At 36.6% G+C, this 12,970-nt stretch overlaps 2 protein-coding genes across 2 annotated transcripts; one reads left to right on the top strand and one right to left on the bottom strand.

Annotated features, from left to right (window-relative positions):
• Nucleotides 8,986-10,033, top strand: LOC109842093 (putative F-box protein At4g22170). Its single transcript, XM_020411005.1, has one exon. The coding sequence runs from the start codon at nucleotides 8,986-8,988 to the stop codon at nucleotides 10,000-10,002; it is 1,017 nt and encodes a 338-aa protein (XP_020266594.1). The 3' UTR covers nucleotides 10,003-10,033.
• LOC109839936 (pentatricopeptide repeat-containing protein At3g24000, mitochondrial-like) lies at nucleotides 9,826-12,964 on the bottom strand. The gene is made up of 2 exons (XM_020408401.1): nucleotides 12,503-12,964; nucleotides 9,826-11,721 (listed from the first exon to the last, which is right to left on the bottom strand). Exons 1-2 carry the CDS (start codon nucleotides 12,511-12,513, stop codon nucleotides 10,140-10,142), a joined length of 1,593 nt encoding a protein of 530 aa, XP_020263990.1. The 5' UTR covers nucleotides 12,514-12,964; the 3' UTR covers nucleotides 9,826-10,139.

Here is a 12,970-nt window from a genome sequence, read left to right as displayed (position 1 = left end):
AAGAGCCTTCTCAAAAGATAAAATCAATTGCGCTCAAAGGAGCAATTGAAAGTGACTCCTCCTCCTCCTCGGATAGTGAAATTGATGTCTCTAAAGAAGTGACACACCTCTCCAAGAGAATATCAAGATTGGTAAGAATGAACAAAAATTTCAAAAATAATCATTTTAACAAATTCCCTTCTCGTGTAGGTAAATGTTTTGAGTGTCATGAACCGGGACATATAGCAAGGAAAGATAAAAGAAAAATATTTGAAGTATAAGAAGAAGAAGGCGATGTATGCGGGATGGGAGGAATGTGAACCTAGTGATTCGGATAGTGATGAAGAAGCCACAAAATGTGCCTTCCAAGACCCAAACATATGCTTCATGGCTTATGAGGATGAGGTAACATCCAATCCCGAAGATATGCAAGATGAGTTAGAAAATACTTTAGTTGAGGTAAATTTTGAGTTCAAAAAGCTAGCCAAAGAATATTATTCATTTAAAAAATTACACAACTCTTTGTGAATCAAAGCTTGAATCATTACAATCCCCATGAATGATGCAATTACTTTAAAGGATAAAATAATTGGAGATCTTAATTTTTGAAAACAAACAATTTAAATTTCAAATTGAGAAAATAAAAAATAAAATTGTTATGTTAAAATCTAGTCATGCTTCTACTAGTCATGTTCATCATAATTTTGGTAGAAAATGGTCTCATAGATCTCATGCACCCACTTATAAGAAACAATTTATTTGCACATATTGCATGAGACACGGTCACATCTCCACACATTGTAAGATTAAAGATAATGTTTTTGATTATGGGTTGATGTGGGTACCTAAGGGTACCAAGAGTACTAACATACAAGGACCAAAGATTTGGGTACCTAAAACATCTACTATTTCTTTACTTGTAGAGAACGTCTCACATAAGACGTAAGGAAGTATGATACCATGATAGTGGTTACTCTCATCACATGGTGGGCAATAAATATCTTTTTGCAACCCTATCAAGGATGGAAGGATGCAATGTCTCCTTCGGCAGCGGAGAGAAAGGTAAAATTATTGGTATTGGTATTATTGGTAAGAAGCCTTCTCTCGTTATTGAAGATGTTTATTTAGTTAAATGGCTAAAAATCATAACGTTCTTAATATTAGTTAATTAAGTGATAAAGGCTATGATATCATTTTTTAACTGGATAAATGTATTATTAGCTTTAAAGATAAAACTATTTTTATTGCTCTTAGAAAATCTAATGTGTATATTTTTGAAATGAATGAGCTTGTAGATCAAGATGTTAAATGTCTTGCCACGGTTGATGGTGATCCTTGGATTTGGCACAAAAGGCTTGGACATGCAAATATAAAATTGATTTCAAAGCTATCAAAGAAAGGCTTGGTAAGAGGACTACCAAGTTTGAACTTTGTTAAGGATTCTCAATGTGAAGAATGTGCCAAAGGTAAACAAATTAAAAGCTCATTTAAATTCATTAACGAGGTATCCACCAGTAAACCCTTACAATTACTCCATCTTGATCTTTTTGGTCCTATGTGTGTTGCCTCACTAGGAAGTAAACATTATGTTTTTGTGATAATTGATAATTTTTCTCAGTTTACATTGGTTATATATCTTGCAAACAAGGATGAATGTTTTGATGAGTTTTCCCGTTTGGTAAAAAGAATTGAAAATAAAAAAGATTTGAAAGTTGTGAAAAACCGTAGTGATCATGGTGGTGAATTTTAAAATAAGTATTTTAGTGATTTTTGTGACTATCATGATATTACTCATACGTTTTCCACACCAAGAACACCACAACAAAATGGTGTTGTTGAACGAAAAAATCGCACTATATAAGAGATGACACGTACTATGATAAATGCTTTCGATTTGTTAAAATATTTTTGGACGGAAACCGTTAATACGGCTTATCATGTTTTAAATCGTGTTTTGATTAGGCATATTTTCAAGAAAATACCTTATGAACTTTATTTTGGCAAAACACCTAATATTAGCTATATTCAGATTTTTTGTTGTAAATGTTTTATTTTGAACACTAAAGATCACCATGATAAATTTGATTCTAAAATAGATGTTGGAATATTTTTGGGATATGCATCAAGGAGTAATGCTTATAGAGTTTTCAACAAACGAACACTTGTTGTTGAAGAATCTATAAATATTACATTTGATGAAACTAATAATGCTTGTAAGATTTTGTGCCTATTAGGGATGATGATGACATGGAAGAAGGATTGGAACTATTGCAAATAAATGACACCCCTTCAACGGTTGAACCAAAGGACGTGGAAGAAGAGCTTGAACATAATCAAGAAGAACTTCCCAAAGCATGGAAATTTGCACCGGCTCATCCCAAGAAACAAATTATTGGAAGCCCATCCAAAAGCGTTTTGACTCGCTCAAAAGCTATGAGCGAATATGGTAACATTGCTTTCTTATCTCAAATTGAACCAAAACGTGTTGATGAAGCTTTAAATGATAAATTTTGGGTTTTAGCTATGCATGATAAATTAAACGATTTTCAAAGGAATAATGTTTGGAAACTTGTTCCTAGACCTGAAGATTTTTATGTTATTGGAACAAAATGGGTATTCCGAAATAAACTGGATGAATTTGGCATAGTGACTAGAAATAAAGCTAGATTGGTTTCCCACGAATAAAATCAAGAGGAGGACATTGATTATGATGAAACTTTTGAACCAGTTGTAAGAATGGAGTCAATTCATATGTTTTTAGCATTTGCTAGTTTTAAAAATTTCAAATTATTTCAAATGGATGTTAAAAGTGCGTTTTAAATGGTTTTATTGATAAAGAGGTGTATGTTGAGCAACCCCCCAGTTTTATTGACCCATTATTTTCAAATCATGTTTACCAGGTACAAAAGGTTTTGTATGGGTTAAAACAAGCTCCAAGAGCTTGATATGCTCGCATCTCTAGTTTTCTTATTGAAAAAGTTTTTCAAAGGGAAAGATTGATAATACTTTGTTTGTTAGAAAAAGAAAAAAATAATTTTATCTTAGTTCAAATATATGTTGATGATATTATTTTTGGAGCTACTAATGAAAATCTTTGTAAGGAATTTTCAAAGGTTATGCAAAAGCAATAATGAGTATGATGAGAGAGCTTACATTCTTTCTTGGTCTCCAAGTCAAACAAAGCGACGATAGAGTTTTCGTGTCACAAAGCAAATATACAAGAAAGTTGGTGAAGAAAATTAGGATGTCAAACTCCAAGCATGCACCAACTCTAATGAGCACCTTCATCAAGTTAGACATAGATGAAAGTGGTGAGGAAGTAGACCAAAAGCTATATCGAGGTATGATAGGTAGTTTTCTTTATCTCACTGCTAATAGACCGGATATAATGTTTAGTGTTTGTGCATGTGCACGTTTTCAAGCTTCTCCTAGAAAATATCATTTAATTACGGTTAAAAGAATTATTAAATATATAAATGATAATATTGAAATTGGTTTGTTTATCCAATACTTTTGATCTTTATGGTTATTGTGATGCCGACTTTGCTAGATGCGAGGTAGACCGCACGAGTACTAGTGATACATGTCAATTCTTAGACAACTCACTTGTTTCTTGATCATCCAAGAAACAAAATTGTGTAGCCTTATCCACTACGAAAATGGAATACATTGCCACCGGCTTATGTTGTGCACAATTATTATGGATAAAACAAAATTTAGTTAATTTTGATTTACATTTTCATGATACGAAAATATTTTGTGATAATGCTAGTGTCATAAATATTTCAAAAAAAAATCTGTTTTACATTCTAGGACTAAACAGATAGATGTACGGCATCATTTTTACGTGATCATGTAGGAAAAAAAGATGTCTCCCTTGTCTATATTGATACAAAATCACAATTAGCGGACATCTTTACCAAGACTCCCAGCGAAGAAGATTTTTGTCGTATAAGAGGTGAATTAGGCATGTGCATTCTTTGATGATTTGTTTTTGATGACCTTGCATGTTTTTGTTTTTGGATTATAACTTTTATATCTTGATTTTTTTTAATTTTGTACTCATGGTGATAACATGTTGTAATATACAAGGATACTTAGAGAAGTGATTGGGAGAGACCGGAGTCAATTCCAAAAGGAGTGGGTTGGTTGTAAAGCTTAGGGAGAGGTAGTAAATCTAAACACTTGAGGAATGTGACACGGGTAGGCCAACACTTAGAAAAGTGTCTTGTGGGATTGACAACATGTATTTTATTATAGCTTTGTATACCCCATTTTGATGGTGACAAAGGGGGAGAAAATCTCATATCCTTTGCGCACATAAATAGGGGGAGAGTCTTATAGGTAGGGGAGCATCTATCTATAAGCATTATATTTATTTCCTTTATGCTCTTTTATAATGGTGGTTTGTCATCATCAAAAAGGGGGAAATTGTTAGGTCTCTTGTTTTAATGATAATTTATAAACATCATTATTGGTGCTAATTGCTTATCAAGTGATATTACGTAGGATATATTTTAACAAGCAATATAGTGCTATGTATTTGAGATGGATGGATTTATGCTATAACGATGATATCCATGGAGGTGGAGGCTAGTTGATGAAGAAGCCCTAAAATGCTCAAAGATCGTCTCAAGCGAATATCAAATAAAGAAGAGCGTTCAAGCGTAGATTCAAAAAGAGCTTCATCAACAAAATTGAGCAAATATTGACACTTAAGTGTTGTACACTATTGTAAGCGATATTTGTAGTTTTTATTTTCTCTCTAGATCATAATGTAGGCAAGAAATAAAGTAGATAACTTTTGAAGCATTTGGGGATCACACACACACACATTTCAAATCTTGCATTTTCAATCGTTTTTGAAAAACAGTAAGGTTTCACAAATGGAAAATCATATTTTGAAAATTTCTCTTCTAATGTATTCATTTTTATACATAAAATCATGTTCCCAAGTTTTATTATTTTTGGAGTTAATTTAATATTTTAAATATATTTTAGAAAACTAATAGCTCAAAAATATCATAAATCTGGAAGTATCAGCTTTTCAGTCGACTGGTTCTTCCCTACTAGTCGACCGATCAGAAGCACATTTTCAAAGCCTGCAGCCAGTCGCTCATCAGTCAACCGATACATATCAATCGATTGACCGATGACGCAAGTCTAGTCGGCCGATATGACTACATCGATCGACCGACGGAGTCTCTGCCTTCAGCTTCAGCCAACGGTCATCTCATTGGTCGACAAATACTTGTTAACCAGTCGACCGATGATAATATAACGGCTAGTTTCCAGACTCCAGGATTTTAGGGATTTTGTTGGATTTTGTGATTTTCTTTGGATTTGGGCTATTATATTAAGTGTCTATATATACCCTCCAGTCCTCATTTATTATTCAACCAACGAAGCTAAGAAAATTTAAGAGAAATACTTGTGTTTTGTTTTCGAGACTCTTAAGCCAAAACTTTCATCTTATTCTCAAGTTCTCAATTTTGGTTTTTCACTTTCATATCCCACAACCCCTAAGCTTCAACTCTCATCTCTTAATCCTTGCCATAGAATTGTTTGTAAGAGAGATTTTTTTTTCATCATCTTGTATTGTGTGAAGAGCTTGATCTTGATGAGATCATTGTGTGGAGAGTTAGATCTCAGGAAGATTGTTGTGAAGAAGTTCTGGCTTCCAAACTGGGTTGTGTTAGTGAATTACCATCGGGAGAGGTGGTCGGGGACATAGGTTGAGAGGACCGAACCTCATGAACACATCGGCGTGTTAATTGGCTAACTATCTCTAACTCTCTCTTTTTTATTATTGCCATATTGCTATATTGTGTCTTGAATTGCATTGAATTTTATTAATTACACATTATTGTTTGATTACCCTATTCAATCCCCCTCTAGGATAATTTTACTATTGACACTTCCTGAAAGAGTGAATATATAACCTGTCAGGGATCATCTCTTATCAAAATTACCCGCATAATCTGAATCATAATAGCCAAGTATTCTGTAGTCTGAGTTTGTGTTCCTGCCAAAATATATTCCAATATTAGTTGATCCTCTCAAATATCTAAGTACCTATTTCACAGCTTGCCAATGGACCTTTCCAAGCTTACCATATATCGACTCACAACACTGACTGCATGTGAAATATCTGGACGGATGCAGACCATAGCATACATAATGCTTCCAACTACACTCGTATAAGAAACACAAGACATGTACTGCTCCTCCTCTTTAGTCTGAGGTGACAAATCTGCTGAAAGACGAAAATGAGCAGCAAGCGGAGTCTTCACAGGCTTGGCATCAAGCATGCCAAATCTTTCCAACACCTTCTAGATGTATTTCTCCTGAGATAGGAATAAACTTCTTTCTCACCTGTTCCTGTGGATCTCCATCCCCAAAATATTTTTTACTGCTCCCAAGTCCTTCATCTCAAACTCATGTTTGAGTTGAGATTTTAACTCGTTGATTTCTGACATATCTTTAGTTGCAATCAACATGTCATCAACATACAAAAGAAAATACACAAAAGAACCATCATTAAGCTTTTTATGATAAACACAACTATCATATATACGCTTAGAGTAACCATGCTCAAACATGACCTCCTCAACGCTACGCAGATACATGTATTTTACAGAAGACATATTGAAGCTCACTAGAACAGTAAGTATAATTGTAAACTTTGTATTTTACAGAAGACATATTGAAGTTCACTAGAACAGTAAGTATAATTGTGAATAGTAACCGTACTTGTGAACAGTAATCATACTTGTGAATAGTACCAATACTTATGAATAGTATCGTACTCGTAAATGATAATCTAACTTATTTTTTGATATGGATGATCCATTTTTAAAGAGTAAATAATAATTTAACTTATTTTCTGATGTAGATGATCCACTTTTAATGGTAGTCACAGAGCATACGATAAGCAGATACATGTATTCTAAGCCAGGCTCTGACACCAGTTTGTTGCAGTGGGGGGCTTCACAAAAAATGTCTATACAAGAGTACAGAAATGACAACACTGAATAAACACAATGACGACAAAGAGAACAGCACACAATGATTTAATATGGTTCGGTCAGTATGACCTATGTCCACGGGCGAGAATAACAGATAACTTCACTAATCACAAAAGAGAAGATTACAAAAGAGATCACTCTCTAACCAAAGAATCACACAAAGAAAGAGATCAACTTTTTGTATCTCTCTCTTCTCTCTCTCTTCTCTCTAACTCTTCTCTCTATCTGATTTCATTCACTCTTACAACTCCTCCTTTTATAGCCTTTCAATTCTAATAAAAATTTATTAATGGTTGGTGTAATAGTGTAGACTTTCATATACAAAATCAAATAACAATATCCATTGTATCGCAGTGTTTACTTTTCTAAAATTTGCAAAATCAATGTTCGATATATCAGTATCACAAATAATTCAATCAAACATCTACGTTCTACAACAAAGCATGCATATCAGTCAACAAAGCATTTGTAATATCAATTATTTGCAAGTGTTTGATTGAATATATATCTGGATGATACTTTATTTACAACTTACAATTTACTTTATGATCAGAGAGAGAGAGAGAGAGAGAGAGAGAGAGAGAGAGAGAGAGAGAGAGAGAGAGGGGAAGAGAGAGAGAGGAGAGAGAGAGAGAGAGAGAGAGAGAGAGAGAGAGAGAGAGAGAGAGAGAGGATTTAATTTTTGTTTATTGCTTCCAACCTATTGCATACTTCTTAAAATTTTGGAATATTTCTTGAACTCCAAATGTTTCATCCATTTCTGAGCACAAGACCGTGTGACTTAAGTATGGCGCTAACTCCATCATTACTTCATACACAAGTGTTTTCCCCCCCAATCAGACTGCAGGTTCAAAATGCATAGGAGCTGAGACGCTACAATTTACGAACAGAACTACAAACATTGGGAAAAACATACGTGAGTCTGCGGTCAGACTTTGATGAAGAGATCCAAATTTCAAAGAGAAATCACAACTACTGGATGGTGTTCTCTCCAGTTCGCATTATGATCTCTTAAAAATTACTTAATTGTACAGAAATTTCACTAGCACCAGAGTGCTGCAATCCACATGAAGTGGGACAACTTTGTTACTTCTAACCTTAGAGGATGTAGCACATTTGTGGGGACTAATTATTATTTTACTGCCTATCAAATAGCTATCATGCTTTTATGCTCATTCCAATAACAGCTGTAAAGTTCCAGGTTTTCCAACCCCTTAACACCCCTCACCCTCGCAATTCGTTGTTAAGAAAGCAGCAACTAAGGCACTAATTATTCTCGTGTAGCTTACACATTGATACCATGCTTTTTTTGTATAAATATAATATCATCCAAGCCCTTCCACTTCTGCCTCTACCCTACCATTTCGATATTAAGAAAGCATCAACCAATCAATTCATGTTTAGCTGATCAAAGTAGATCGAGCATATCTAGCCCATGTCCTCTTAAAAAAAAAACTTCACTTTTTCTTCTCTTTTGCTCCTGCTTGGAAATGTGATCAGGAATGCTGACATCAACCATGAAGTGCAAAATGTTGACTAATAACATACGCAGAGTCTTAGAGACTAAGGAACGATGTTGATATGCTTATGTGGAGCAGAAAAAGTCAGCTTAATAAAAGGAGTTCATACAAGCCCGTTACCTTTTATGCAAAAAAGTAGTGAAAAGAGAGGTGACAGCAGGAACATCATCAGCACCAGCTCAGTGAGTTTCTTTAAATGTATGCGCCCTACATGACTTTTTCGACCTTGCAGACCGAAAGCAAGAGCTCTAGCAGACTCAAAAGTTCCTCAACGCCATAGTTTAGTGGATGTCTCATGGGGCAAACCTTAAGCCAGTTTTCTACTTGCTTCACTTCAAGTCGAACAGGTCAAGTGTTCACGCCGAAGAGAAATATGAAATCTCCTCCTCCCACAGATGTTGAGGATAATCAGGAATGCTCTCCTTCTGAAGAACTTATTTCTCCTACACCTACAACCAATGAAAATTGCAGAAAGATTGACGCCTGGTGATTTCTTGAGATTCCGTTCAGTTTGTACAGCATGGGCCTCGGCTATTACAGTTGGCGGTTATTCACCTCTACGTAACTTTATCCCATGGCTGATGCTCTCAGATAATCCCTACTCCTTTTTCAGCATTCCTGACAGCCTCTCGTACCATTATCCCTCTGATGTCAGATGCATCGAATGCATCAGTGCACAGAATGGTTGGCTTGCAATTGTACATGGAGTCTCCAAATATTGCCTCATCAATCCCATAACCAGATCCCAAATCAATCTTCCTCCTGTCAGCCGTAATTTCCACGTTAGGAAAATTGTCCTGTCATCTACCCCCTCAGCCAACATCAGCAGCAGCTGCATCATTGTGGCAATGTATGGAGTCCTTTACTATAGCCTAGCATTCAGTAGAGCAGGAAGTACTTCGTGGACATCAATAAGGCTCACTCATGGCATGGAAAAAGGCATCGAGGATGTTGTTTACCATGATGGAAATTTCTTTGTTATATCCACCAGAGGACAAGTACAAGCTTTAGACCTAAGTGGGCATTGTCCTATGGTATTATCTTTTGTAAACAACTATGCTGAAGTAGAAGTAGAGCAGAGGGGGTATTTGTGGACGAGGTATTTGGTGTCATCTTTTGGTGATCTGTTGCTTGTTCGGAAGCAGAGGGATTATGTAAGGAATAGACGGTTCATAATCATGAAGTTTAATCCAATGATAGACTCTTGTTGGGAGGAGATCACAGACTTGGGCACACGATCACTATTCTTAGATAACAAGAATTTGACATCGATTTCTGCTAGTGAGATAACAGGGCATAAAGGAAATTGCATTTATTTCATTAATGAACATATGGACTTTCATGATAATTATGTTTGCGATGTTGAGATATTTGACATAGAAAGCGGGACAATTCAGCCTTGTTTTCGTCCTGAACTTCAGTTCATCTGCTCACTACAGCTCCCTCCAATTTGGTTTATGCCTTCTTTATCATAAAGTGGAGCCTCAACAGCATGTATACTGAATTTACTACCCTATTATTCTTACTGTAATCTTGGATAATTATGATGACTGCATTTTGGCTGGTTTGTATACCTGTTTCTGTATCAAAAAGAAGCATTTTCCCCTAGGTCTCACCAGTAATCTGCACATGAACATTTCCCTCCCTCAAAATGATGAAACCTTCGTGCATCCCTCACAATGATCTTCCTCCCAGTGATCTTTGAAATGAGCTTTGTTGTTCGGTGGCAATCAGCACACACACGCAAGTTCTTGGTCACTCTGATAGGTTCACCATGCTTAGTGTTTATCAAGGCAAAGGCAATAGCCAATCTCTCACTGTGGCTGGTTAGTTTTTCTTCTTTCACTTCATCATCGACATCATGGAGCACCAAGTTTGTATCCGGAATGTAACCCATCTCTTTCATCTTTTCTCCCAATTCATCTAGCTTCATATAAATTTTATCTGATTGAGGGTGTGATTTGTCACCCACGAAAAATTCATGTATAGAACCATTCAAATCTACCCAACTGCGTCCTGGAGGCTTCTGAACTCCTCTTGACTTCATTAACTCCCGAACTTTCTTAACATCATTCCATCTACCAATTGCTGCATAGAGATTTGAAAGCAGTACGTAGTACCCTGCATCCTTGGTTTCCAATTCAAAGAGCTTTTCTGCTGCATAGATTCCCAGCTTCATATTGTTGTGAATCCTACAAGCTCCTAGCAAAGCACCCCACACAGAGACATCTGGCTCAATAGGCATCTCCTTGATGAAGTCAAGGGACTCATCAAGCTTCCCTGCTCGACCCAATAGATCAACGATGCAAGCATATTGCTCTTGTTTGGGTTCAAGGCCATAAACCCTTTTCATCTCATTGAAATAGAACCAACCTTCTTCTAGCATTCCGGAATGGCTACAAGCAGAGAGAATCGATGTGAATATCACATTGTCTGGCTTAAGGTGATAATTTTTTCTCATTCTATCGAACAGTTTTATCGCCTCTTTCACTTCTCCATTTACTCCATGTCCAGAAATCATTGCACTCCAAGCCACAAGATCCTTATCCTTCATACCCTCAAATATATCTCGAGCGGTATCCACACATCCACATTTAGAGTACATGTCAATTAATGAAGTACCAATGATCCGATCTACCTTGAACCCACTATTCACAAAGTAATCGTGAATCACTTTTCCCTCTTTGACTGCTCCAAGAGCTGCACATGCGTTCAAAGCACCAAGAAAACTAATGGAATTTGGGCAAAGATTTCTATGATCTCTTAGCCTATAAAAGAGGTTCAATGCTTCCCTTGGATACCCATTTTTTGCATAACCCAATATTAAGGAATTCCACGACCCCATCTCACTCCTTGGTTTTACATCAAACAGCTTCTGGGCATCAACCAAACTATTTAGTCTTGCATACATGTCAATTAGAGAAGCTCCAATTATCTCATCTTCTATCAAGCCAATTTTAATCACAAGCCCGTGGATCATCATCCCTTGTAGCAGTTCATTGGAAGAATTTGCCATACAAGATAAAGTTATCTCATTAGCCTCAAAACCTTCTACTAGCATTTGGTTAAACAAGCCCCATGTCTCTTTTATATTACCAGTCTGCGCATAAACACTTATCATGGTATTCCAAGCAACTACATTCCTTTCAGGCATGGACCAAAAAATGGACCCAGCAGGATCCAAGTCTCCAAATCTGTAGAGAAAAATTAGTTAGAAATTTGGTCGATGGTGAAATTATAATGCATAAAAGTATGGAAATTCACATTAATGAAGAAAGCAAAGTAGGAAGGAGAAAGCAATGTTTATACTTATGAACATCTTAATGGTAATAAATACATCATCAGCATAATCCTAGTTCATTATAGATTTCACTTATGCTTCTGCTACCTGACTGTTGACATTGAAAAGTCAGATTAAGTGCAGAAATGCTAGCCTTGTTCGAGTTCAGTTGGATGTTTCACCCAACTCAGATAGTTGGACTAGCAGTTGTGACGAATTTATCCGATTTGTAAATTACTTTAAGGGTTAATTGTGGATAGACCCCCTAAAGTTCTATTATCATGAATAGACACCCTATACTATTGCCCAATTGCAGATAGACTCCTGAGAGAAATTAAGTGGTCTCGTTTACCTCAGCATATCTAATTATTAATAAAAAAAACCTCTTTTCCAGAGGGTAAAAGAGTCGAAGAAGTTTGCACAGGAGGTATATCTACAAGAATGGAACTACAAAGGGTCTACCGCAATCATGGGGTTGTACAGGGGACTATCCACAATTAACCCTTGCTCAAATTTATCAATCTCAATAAAATGATCAAGGGCAAATTCATCAAGTTCAATCAGTAAGTGAGCAATGCTAGCCACATGCGCGCTGTGGCAGTGACGCATGTCCATAAGGGGACAGGTGTCGCTGCTACAGCGCTCGTGAGCCACACTCACGCGCGCCTGTGGCTAAACCCCCTCTCAGCACAAACCTTGGGTACATAAACACAAGCGCAGAATTCACCGACACATCATCTCTAACATCCCTTCCAACCTTCACAACATAACCATGAATTGCTCGTCCAATATTCCTATCAACCAGACGCCCACAAGCCGTTATAGCACTCGAAAGAGTAGTCCTATTCGGATCCAAACCTGCAACCCTCAACTTAACAAAAACCTGTAAAGCCAATTCATACTCCCCCTGCTTTGACAAGCCAGTAATCGCAGCGTTATAAGTGGGCAAATCCGGGTCAGGCAATTCATCGAGCAGCTGAACTGCAAACCCAAGTTGGCCACATTTGGAGTAAGCATTGATAAGCGCAGAGGCCACAAACAGGTCAATGTAGAGATGGGTTTTGATGGTAAAAGCGTGGAGTGAGAGAAGAAGGGGGAGAGAACCGAGAGAAGCGCCGGCAATGAGAATTGGAGGGAGGGTGAATTGGTCAGGGATGAAGTTT

The sequence above is a fragment of the Asparagus officinalis genome, chromosome 5 (genome assembly GCF_001876935.1).
Source record: "Asparagus officinalis chromosome 5, Aspof.V1, whole genome shotgun sequence".
Classification (NCBI taxonomy): domain Eukaryota; kingdom Viridiplantae; phylum Streptophyta; class Magnoliopsida; order Asparagales; family Asparagaceae; genus Asparagus; species Asparagus officinalis.
This window is presented reverse-complemented; position numbering and strand designations above follow the sequence as displayed.